General features: G+C 43.9%; 1 protein-coding gene across 10 annotated transcripts in view; it reads right to left on the bottom strand.

Moving 5' to 3' along the window:
* The window catches only part of LOC110096588 (transcription factor LHW), a 30054-nt gene extending 19101 nt beyond the window's left edge, over positions 1-10953 (bottom strand). For 2 of the 10 annotated variants that reach the window (XR_003701041.1, XM_028695629.1), the window contains exons 1-5: positions 10218-10952; positions 9550-9729; positions 9306-9387; positions 7643-7684; positions 7498-7557 (exon numbers count right to left, since the gene is read on the bottom strand). Coding sequence is in view for 6 of the 10 variants with exons in the window: in XM_028695629.1 (XP_028551462.1) it covers positions 7498-7557; positions 7643-7684; positions 9306-9387; positions 9550-9729; positions 10218-10315 (462 nt within the window). In the remaining 4 variants the exon portion in view is untranslated. Of the gene's footprint in view, positions 1-7497; positions 7558-7642; positions 7685-9305; positions 9388-9549; positions 9730-10207 lie in introns of those variants that run through there. The other 8 variants (XM_028695633.1, XM_028695632.1, XM_028695634.1 and 5 more) reach the window with 8 other exon arrangements.
* Between the last annotated feature and the right edge of the window lie 541 nt (positions 10954-11494).

The raw sequence follows: 11494 nt of genomic DNA, 5'->3' as shown, positions 1-11494 counted from the left end.
GAAACCTTAAGGCGTTATCAAATTTGTATCAGAGCTCTTGATTCCTAGAAGGCATGGCGTCAAAGGAAAGGTTAGAAGTTTGGAGGAGAGTGGAGCCAATTTGAAAGAGGAGGTGTGTTGAGAAATTATCACGATTGGAGGGAAAAATTTTCATCCCTAGAAGAAAGATTTTATGGGGAGGGATGGAAGAGATTGATCCGAAAATTGTTAGAAGCAAGTCTGTTTCATTCAAACCCTAAAGAAAAAGGGAACATCTCTGCATGACGAACCAAAACCCTAAAACCCCTGAATTTTCCAATTAGGGAAGAAGAGATAATCAAGCGAAGATGGCATGCAAAGGGCAATAGCCAACGGTGAAAGAGAGGAAGAAGTCGGTCAAGGGTAGTAGGTGGCCCTTGGGGAATGACCGATGGTCCAAGGGGAGGAGGGGAACACGGCGCCTATACATGGTGCTGGGGGGGACCCCACGGCACACCGTGTAAGGGTGCCGAATCACGATCCGCCGGTGGGTTTCCGGAAGGAAACTCGTGCCACATGGCAGCAGGGAGGAAGAAGGGTAAAGATACGGCATGGGCTATGGAGAGCCTAAGAGAACCCCTGGAGGGGCGCTTCAAAAACCTTACCCGGTGGAGAGAAGGAAGGCACAAGGGGAGGGTTTTACTCAGCGGACTTGGGGAGATAGAAATTACCTTCCACCGAGCTGACAACCGCATGAGGAAATGAAGTCCCTATTTTTTGAGGGAGAGGATGCTTATGGATGGATCGTACGGTGGAGCGCTACTTTGCAGTGAGTGGTGCTCACGGTAGAGGAAAGAAGTTGATATGGCCGAGTCCGGTAATGTTTGGAGGGGAAGGCATTGGCACTGAGCACAATAGGTACTTGCAGGCAGAACTCGTAAATACCACAAACATCTAGTTTATCTCGAACACACTGAAGCCGTAATGATGATCAGTAAGATTTGGATCATCAGAGGGATTTTTGCCACTGGTCACACTAGAGGGTTGTGGCCACAGATAATTGTCAGTATCGATCTGTCTACTGGTGACGTAGTCTTTCCGCGTGTGGCTGGGTTTCAATGGCTTGAAGGAGACAAACATGTTAGAAGTTGCGGGAGCGAGTTCAAAGACCTCCTACTGCACAGACTTCAGGGTGTGTCCAGCGAAGGCACACACTTATGAGCAGTGGTGGCTCTTACGCGATGGGCTATGGAGAGCCAAGAGAACCCCACATGGAGAGGGCTTCAAAATCTTGTACTCGTGAGCGGAAGGGGTTAAGGCGCACAAGGGGAGGGCTTTAACTCAGGGGACTTGGGGAGATGGAGAAAGAACCTGTTCCACGAGCTGGACAACCGCCATGAGGAAATTGAGATCCCTATTTGAAGGGGAGGATGCTTATGGATGGGAATTACAGGGGGGAGCGCTACTTTGCGGAGTGGTGTCACGGAAGAGGAAGCAAGAGTTGATGGCATCCCGGTTTGTTTTGGGAGGGGAAGCATTGGGCTCCTTAGGTTTCAACTGGCTTGAAGGGGGAACGAAAACATGTTAGAAGTTGGAGGAGTTAAAGACCTCCTATGCACAGATTCAGGGTTGGATTCCAGCGACGGGCACACACTTATGAGCAGTTGGGTGGCTCATAGTGCGAGAGGCCACAGTGGCAGGAGTATAGAGAAGCACTTTGAGGCTACTATAGACAGATGAAGAGGAATTTCAAGATGACCTTCGTAATGAAGGGAGTTTTCAGTGAGGGGCTGAAGCTCACATCAGACGCAGCCATCATAGAGTAGTCGCTCCCACACATGCCAGCTAGTTAGGATCATGGATGACGGCACAGCTTGTAGAGGACACCAAGCTGAAGTGGAGCCACCGAGGAGATCAGGGGGTCTTACCCCACTTACCGACCACCCCTCATGGTGGAGGCCCAAGGGCGACGGACCATCCTTCCTCCTAGAGAGAGCCAAATAAGAGAAGAAAAACCCACTTATGGGCAGTGAACCAAGGAGGGTTCAAAATGGTTGACTGATTCAGAGCTGAAGGAAAAAAGGGCCAAGGCTGCTTTGCTATCGATGTTTTGTGATGAGAAGTTTACACGGAAAAACTACCGGCAGGTTAAGGCGTAAGCGAAGAAGAACCCTCTCACTAGATATCACCTAATGGAGGATTCAAGAGGCAGGAGCAACAGAAGAGGTGCAGCCAGCAACTGAGAGGCCACAAGAGGGCGAGCGACCAGGAAAAAGAGCATACCTCATTTCGCAATATGGAATGGAGGAATTTCACTCAACTCCATTAAGCCCCCGGAATTGAACCATCACATTCACATGAAGCTAGAAGGAGAGATATAGCAGGTTCGCAAGGGTTGGATAACTGATTGAATAGTGGGCCACTACACAACATTCAAGCTTGCAGAACAAAATTGAGTGAATAGGGTGAAGGGGATCGTAATTGTGTGACCCAAGGGCGAAGGGATGTCGAGAGTCGATTCGGGACACGGGAAGGAAGGAGAACGCTGTAGACGGGCAGATGTAACAGCGGAAAGATGACCCTCCACATTACAAAGGGAGGAATAGAAATTACAGGACTTATACTACATGTTAGAATATTGGGAAGGCAACTGACGTGTGAAATAACTGGGGAATGCAAGATGGCTCCAAGATTCCTTGGGAAGAGATGAAGGCATAAAACTGGAAACGAAAAGTTATAACATGGAGGTATGAGGAAAAGGGAGAGCCCAGAGAGTAACGGACAAGTGACACTACAGGAGACCCGCAAGCTTCATTGCAGGGGGAACCACCGAGATGGCCTAATATTAAAAAGTCCATCTCGCAGAAACCTTTGAGAGCAATGAAAGCGAGAGGGACTATACCTGAGAATAGAGCCACAACAAGATAGGACAGGAGACAGACCGAAAAGGAGAACATAAGTCATACCAGAGTGTGTTCAGGAACATCTTCCACATACAACAGACAGACAACATACCACAGAAAAAAAAAAATAAATCAGTAATTCAGAATAGCCTAAAGGGAATAACCCCTTTCAGATCTATGAGAGCATAGGATGATAATTGTGGATAGAAGGCAAAAGAGATTAATATATTGGGTGGCAACCAATCAGTGTGCGACCCTAACAGATTATCACTCCAAAGTGCAAAGTCAGAAAGAAAAGAAGAATTGACGAGGTTAGTAGACAGGAGAAATGTTGGAGGCTACAGGTGATACCAGCTAGATGTGAAGCCCAATTTTCCAGCCCACAAAAAAAGGATAAAATCTTCATGAAGAGGATTCAAGAATGGTAGTTGGAGCCATTCAATGTGGTAAGACTACCGAAAGCACTCAACAAGGAACATGTCAAAATGAAAATTGTGACAAAGTTTCCAAATATTCCTGTAGTAGACGAGAACTTTTGTATGAAACATACTTGGGAGGGCCACTTCTTCTCAAGGTGGACTTGAAAATCTGGTTCAATCAACCAGATTAGGATCGCAAGACTCGAAAGGACATTCAGAAAAGACAGACATTTCGGAACACAAAACAAAAAATCAGAAATGTCATTATGAGTTTTTTAGGTGATGCGTTCGGGTAACTCAATAACAGGCAAATACACACTACCACTATTCAAAGCCACTGTATGAATCAGGTCTTCGAAAGCCTCTACTTGAGTATAGTTATGTTTTAGTTTTTTTTTTATAGAATAATATTGGATACCCGATTATAGACAAGTCTCCAATGACATAGGACCATCGTCGAAAAAAAAAACCCACCTATGAGGGATAGCGTACTACAAGCACCTTACAAGTGGAACTGCAAAAAAGAGAGAAGCATACAGAAATAAATACTGAACGCAACAAGAAAGAAAGTGATTGTTCTCTAAAAATTGCGACTCCAGAAAGGAGGATAGAGCAAGTATCTGGGACATATCATTTCACGAAAGTACGGATAAGTAAGCTGCAATGACGCCACCACCAACGATAAGAAGAGCAATGATTAAGAAGTGAGAACCAAATACACCAAAATCACAAACCTTAAAAGGCCTACGAGGGATTTATTAGGAACTGACTGGCTACATAACAGGAGCGTTTTATCAAGAAGGTTAATAGGTTCCATAACAGGTCACTTAAGATTGATCAGAAAAAAGAGAACAACTGTTCAATAGGGAGAGAAGCAGAGGGATAGCCATGAAGACTCTGAAGGAAGCCATGAACTAGATGCCTCCTAGTGCTACACTCCCAAGATTTCAACCCAACAGCTTTGTGGTGGAGGACTGACGTTCAGGAGTGGGTCCGAGGGAGCAGTTCTCTGCGAATCGCATAGGACGATTGCCTTCCTCAGCAGGATCTATTCACAATAGAGGCAAGGCTGAAATCGTTAAATGAGCCGGGAAACTAATGCCATTGTGATTGCTATTCAAAAAATGACGGGGCCCGTATCTTATAATGGGTAATGGCAAACGATTCATGTCCGCGTACGGAATCAGCGGTAAGTCGTCAAAGTTACCATATCATAAGAGCAGAGATAATAGCAAGAACATCAGAGGTGGCTAAGCAGTCTTGGGATTGAGTCTTGAGGATTCACGAGTACAAGCCCGGAACCCAAAACAAATGGCGGCAGAATGCACCTTTCCCGCGATGAGTGAACTCACAGCACTGATGAGGCCCAAAACTCATCGTAATTGTCCCACAATTGGTTGAAATGGGGAGACTGGTGAAGGAAATCAACAGGCGGCAGGACGTTAGAGACGAACCTTATCGGTGGCAAAGAGAAATACCAGAGAAAGGGCGAAGGAGGGTTTCAAAGAGTATCACCAAGGAAACTCTCATATTTTATTTTAGCTAGTACAATAACAAAGCCGATTGAAACTCAAAGATTCGTCCCATATACTTCTACGAAGAAACAAGAAAAGTAAAACCAACGCAGACCGGGTTGGAGTGGACATTGCAGGCGCGTGGAGAAGACTAATCGGCGGACTGTGAAGGAACCCGATATTTTCATGGAAGGGTGAACGAAAGGTAGATGTTGAGGACCATGGTAAGTAGTTGAACATGTGTCAACCATAGAACAAGTATCAAGCTTGTGCCCCTAGTGGGATCTTACATGCAGCCCATTGGTGCTTTTCCAAACAAGAGTTTGGGAAGAAGTCACCATGGTTATCATCGAAGGGGACCTTACCCAAGTCGAAGGGATATATGTCATCATGGTGGTAGGTGGATCGTACTGAGTAAGTATAGCCTTTCATTCCTCTACGGCATCCCTTTTTTCTAGCTCCTACTGATTTGTACCTGTACTAAATTTCATCAGATGAGGTGGCTTGTCACGATTGCATGCGAGATCCCCCTTCTGATTGCTCTCGGATAGAGACAAAGTATCAGAGTTCATTTTGGAAGGAGCTTTTCAAGCAATGCAGGCACCTACTTGAAGAGGAGTACAGAACCATCACCACCCACAGACAGCACGGACAATCCGACAGAAAAAAGGCTTTGAAGTTGAACCGGCAGCGTGGGAGATTGTTTGAGATGCTTCGTTGGGGACGGGCACTATAAGCAGTGGGCATAAATGGTACCTATGGGAGGAATATGGATACAATACTTGCTACCATACCGCCATCTTCAGTATAATACACCTATTCAAGTTCTTTAGGGAGGGATTCACACACCATTGGTGAAAATTATCAGAAGGGACGACTCCGATCTATCTAGATAGGTCAAATACTTGAGATTAGAGGAGAGGGATAGAGTGTTGGAAGAATTGAGGGAGCACCTATTGCGAGCCCAGCAGATCATGAAGACCAAGGCAGATTCGCATCGCAAGGAAGTGACATTTGAGGTGGGAGAAATGGTGTACCTAAAGCTGCGGCCTTACCGACAGAAGACTGTGGCTAACAGAAGAAGTGAGAAGCTCTCCCCACGATACTACGGGCCTTTCGAGATCGAAAGGAAAGTGGGGATGGTGGCCTACCGCCTCAAGTTACCACCTCAATCCTCCATCCACCCTGTTTTCCATGTGTCACTATTGAAGAAGAGCATAGGGGAGAACATCATGGCCACTCCTACCATACCACGGGGCCTCACATGAGATATGCAATTCTTATTAAAGCCACTACAGGTGAAAGAAGGAAGAATGATCAAGGCAAGAGGGAGGTACTCATCGAGTGGAAGGACCTTCCGACGCATGAGGCTACTTGGGAGATGTATGAGGTCATGCAGGAGCAATTTCCAGACTTCAACCTTGAGGACAAAGTTGATCTTCTAGAGGGCGGTATTGATGGACCCGAGACCCTTGCGGGTCTACAGGAGGCGGTGGAGGGGGGCGTTCGGTCCGAGTGAGCCAAAGGAGGGGGCGGCCGAACCTGAGGAGAAAAGGGAGAGGGTCACGGTGGGCCCTTGGGGCCCACTTACTTAAATCCTTGGGCATCAAGGGGGGAGGCCAAGTTTTGGGGGAAAAATGGAGGGTGGATAATGGGGGGTAATTTAGGGATGAGGGGGAAGTTGTGAGATGGTATGAAAGGAGCCATTAGGGTTTATTTTGGGGCATCATGTGAAGAAAGTTCTTTCTCTTTTCCTTCTTGTTTTCTCTAGGGTTTCTTTTGGGAGATTTGGTCCTTCTCGAAGTGGACTAGCTTTGTCTTTTGTTTTGTCTTGAAGATTAATGCAAAGCTCTTTTGTTCTTCCTCTCATTCTTCTTGTTTTGAGTTAACTTTGATTTGGTGGAGAAACTTCATCCTTGAAGGAAAATTAGGGCAAACCCTAATTAGTGAAACCTAAGGCGTATCAGAATGCTGTTAAGAGGAAGTATGGCACTGTAGTTTTTGCTCCTGTTTCCATTTTCAGTGCAAGTAAGAATGTGGTAATTTAGGCAAGCATAGCGCCATTCTTTGTCCAAGTAAGATCATGAAATCAAGGTAATTTTCATCCTCAATCCAAGTAATCGCCATAATTTTGGTAATCATAGAAACTATAACCAACCATTCCAACAAAAGAGTGGAAAAGTATTTGGCACTAAGGAAACTAGGCTTTTAAAGAAAAATCTGTGGAGGCAATGTTCCAAAAAAAAAAAAAAAAAACACAGTAAGTTTCATGTAACTTTTCAAATATAAACATGCTACTACCTTTCTCAATTTTCAATGCACAATTTTAAAATTCAAATGGAAGCAAATTACTTTATAAAACAACATGCTCAAAGTTTTTTTTTTTTTTTCTAGTGGACATGACAATGAACATGAAACGTATATTGGGAAAACTAAATTGGTAAAAATGCTCTTTTAATTGTTAAAAATATATACACCTAAATCAAACTTAAAGTGATGTGTCTATTTGTCTTATCATAAAAGTGATATCATGAAACGAGTGGTTTAAGAAACAATTCTAGTGTTTGTTTTGCTTGGTTCAGTAACAATGCCTCAACAGAATTGGACAACAATAAGGCAAAAATTGCATGATTGCAGCCCTTTATTTGCTTATGATGAATGAAATAATTCTCGGACTATGAAAAAGTATAAGTGAATACATACACTAATAGTCGAACCTAATTGCACGACACCATGAGGGAATACTGGAATGACAACAATTGTCTGGAAAGAAAAATAAACAAGACAATGAATTGACCATAAAAAAATCTACAATGAGTAAAAAAAAAATTGCAGTAAGCTTTCTAACCTGAATTCCAGCCAAAAATTCGTTATTTACATCAGTAAAATGCTGCAGAATACATAAACATAGTCGAATTAATATGATTGAAATGCATACCAATTGACAATAGAATTAAATATAACTTACGTATGCATAACAAGAACATCCATAAGTAAGCAAAAGAAGCATTAAAATTTTTAAAACTTCTAATAAACATTACAAAAAACAAATAAATTACCCAATAGCAAGCACTATATCTAGCAAAATCAATTTATTAAGATCAATTCATGATATAACAAATGACAATTTAAATGAAAATTTAAAGAAGAAAAACATCCAACAACACAAACAAACCATTCCAAGGGATGATCGCCACTTGTAACTGTTGCGGGCTAGAATATACGCAGCGATAGAGTTGTAATTTTACGTCTTAGCATTGCACAGATATCCAGCTCACACACAGAGAACACAAGATTTTTTACGTGGAAAACCCTGGAAAGGGGAAAAACCACGAGGCCTGGCCCAGTTGAAAAAATTTCACTAGAATTTGAGTTGATTACAGTGGTTTGGCTCATCCCAGAGGACGATCAGATTACAAATGTCAATCGTATGGTTGAAGTCTAGTGTAAAATATGGCGTCACTTGGAAGTTGAGCCGTCAGTTAGTAGTCCGACAGTGACTTGGCAGAATTATGGCTTGATGGTCTGGCGAAGTATAGGACCTCAAGTGTTGGTCTGGCGGAGTTCAGGCCCTTAGGCGAGGATCTGGCAAGGGTGAGGACCTAAGGCGGTGATCCGGCGAAGGCGAGAGCCTCAGGCGGTGGTCCGGCAAAGGCGAGAGCCTCAGGCGGTGGTCCGGCAAAGGCGAGGGCCTCATGCGGTGGTCCGACGAAGGTGAGGGCCTCAGGCGGTGGTCCGACGAAGGCGAGGGCCTCAGGTGGTGGTCCGGAGAAGGCGAGGGCCTCAGGCGGTTGTCCGGCACAGGCGATGACCTCAAGCCGTGACCCGGCGAAGGCGAGGGCCTCAGGCGGTGGTCCGGCGAAGGTGAGGGCCTCAGGTGGTGGTCCGACGAACTCGAGCGGTGGTCCGGCGAACTCAGACGGTGGTCGAGGAGGAGCTTCTTCCTTCTCTTCTTTCTCTTCTCTTCTTGATTGGATCCCTTTTCAAGATAAATGAGAGGTCTATTTATAGATTTTTGGAGAGATATGACCTGTAAATAGGTGAGAGATCAAGGCTAAATGGGGAGGGTTGGATGGACGGCCAATGTTGAATTCCTTGATCATGAACTGTTTGATGGACATTTGAATGTCTTAGTGATGTCGGAATTTAGTGATCTTGGGCTCGTTGGATTCGTCTCGTCGAGCCGCTCGATTCGACAATAAGCATGTTATATTTGGAAACCGTTTGGTAATCCAAATTGTTGCTTGAATCTTCCAACAGCGCTTCTAACCCTTGATTTGGACCCATTTGGGCTCAGATTGGGTTGGATTTGGTGTCGTTGGATTCGTATTCTCGAGACACTCTGTTTAACTATAAGTTTGCTGAAATCGGATTTCAGATTTGTGCCCGATCAAGATAATTTTTGACGATGTATCAGTAACCTTGAAAAGAACTTTTGAAACCTATCCTTCTACAAAAAATTTAAACTCAAAACCATTCTTTTAAAAAACTTTGTTAAACCAAAGTTATACCTGAAATGAGGATTCATTGTCACCGGTAATATTTCTAAGAATCCAAAGATGGTTTCCTGTATAGGCAGCTTGCCCGACTATCCTGTAAGATAACACTATATTAGCTACGAACATAAACAATTTTAAAACAACAACAACAAATGAGCACATTAACATCATAGTTTCACAAATGATAACAATTAAGATAATTAACAAAATGGTAGAAATTTTCAGATCTTAGTGGCAAGAAGAACAATTTACACACCCAACTCCTATAACATGGACCTGTGGTACCATGGTCTTCTTAACCAGCTCATCTATGCTGCACAGTCCTGATGATTGAAATTCGGTGACTTCGGTTAAAGAATTAACATGAGAATTCACATCATCACTTGTTGAAAGCTGCACCTTTCCATGCCAATGTCCATCATCCCAGACCAAATGCCTGCAAGACCCAACCAAGAGACAGAGTACACAAGGGTCCAAGTTAGAAACAAAAAATGCCGATATCTCCTTGGAGGAATCAAAACAAGCTCCAAATAAAGATGAAAAGCCTCAAATTAACAGAAGCATGTTAAAAAAGCAAGTAAAATAGTTCATAACTATTCCCCAAAAAAGACGATTACCAAAAAAGGTGCAGGCAAACAAGAGAGTAATTATCAGATTTTAACTGAATTCAGATTCGCAGAACAGACTCAACATCTAAAAAAACCCAAACAAATGGTCCAAAAGAGGATTCCAGCGGCCTCCATCAGAACTACCATAAAAGTCAAGAACAAACAGCAACAAAACAACAAAAAAGGCCCGAGACCATCCGACATAACCTTAGCTCTACCCAAGTAATACCATAACAACCAATCAGATGAGAAGAAGCGAACCAAAATCAGAAGAAGAGAAAAAAAAAAAACAAGAAAACACTAAACTGTAATTTACTTTGGACTTGGAAAGCCGACCGCCCTCCAGAAGACAGCATACGACCACCCAATATCGACGCAAAGTCGCCTCAGCGCCTCCCTCAGCTCAAAGCCCATCCTTCCAATTGAACAAAGAGCAGCACAAACAACTGAGACTAAAACACTGGCTCAATAACTCAACATCAATCGCAATAACTTCAAGCGTTTATGAAGTCCAACGCAGCTTTCGTGATTCCGTAGCTCCAATCGACCTAACTCCCCCGACAAGAAGCCCTACCGCCTGCATAGTCCTTAGCCCTCGCCCCCTCCTCTTCCCTTCCGACTCCACAATCCCGCTCACCACCACTGTCAGCTTCCGGCATGCACCCATAGCCAGCAACCCAGACACAGTGAGCGCTTCGCCGGAGCGGAAACAGAGCCACGGAACCAAAAAGGCAGCTGAAAAACTGCACTTTATACTCTTACTAAAACAGCTAGTTTCATTATAATTCCATCATCAGGAACCATTAGAGGGTTTTCACAAGTTTGGAGGAGAACGAAGTTTCCAACCTGCTCCGGTCCTTCCCTGTCACTATTTGTTCTCTAGTTGTCTGCTTCTACTGATCGTCCGTCGTCACTGGCTTCTAAATTCCCTCGGAACCAGCGGATCGCGTTTCCCTTGGCTCCCGTCATCGTTTCCTCCACCGGAGTAAAAGTTGACGAATATTTGCGTGATTTACTGGGTAGCCACTAGACCTGTCAGTTTTTTTCCCCTCCTACAGTACGGTTAGAGCCTGCATTAATTAATTATGTTTGGTATGCATATAAAAATCTATTAAATATTAAGAAAAAATGATAATGTTTTTTTTTTTTTTTGGGGAAAAATGGGGGCAAGGCCCTTCCAATTAATCACCAAAAGTTACAAGTAAAGCAATTACAAGTATAGAAAACCTATACCATCAATGGAAGTAAAGAAAACAATGAAAAGAAGAAATGCAGAAATAAAAAGACTCGGGAAAATTGATCTACATCAAAGGCATCAACGCCAAGCACAAACGGTAATCCACGAAGCAGCAGATAGGCACCGGTTGCCCACCATAACCGAATGAAGGGCCATCGCAGTGCCCAAATAAAGCATTCCTGGTTGCCATAAGACCATCTAAGGATGCATGAAGATGTAGATCTGACACATCATCGTCCCATTTCTACAAGCATCCAAACGAAGCAGCAAATGAAGAGATCGGGGGAGAAAAACCACCAGAGCTCCAGGAGATCGGGGATCACAGCTAGGATGCCAAAAATTGCCAGAAAAAAGAA

Source organism: Dendrobium catenatum, unplaced genomic scaffold (genome assembly GCF_001605985.2).
Source record: "Dendrobium catenatum unplaced genomic scaffold, ASM160598v2 fragScaff_scaffold_664, whole genome shotgun sequence".
Lineage (NCBI taxonomy): Eukaryota > Viridiplantae > Streptophyta > Magnoliopsida > Asparagales > Orchidaceae > Dendrobium > Dendrobium catenatum.
Note: the sequence above shows the minus strand (reverse complement) of the source record. Positions and strands in the feature narration are given on the sequence as shown.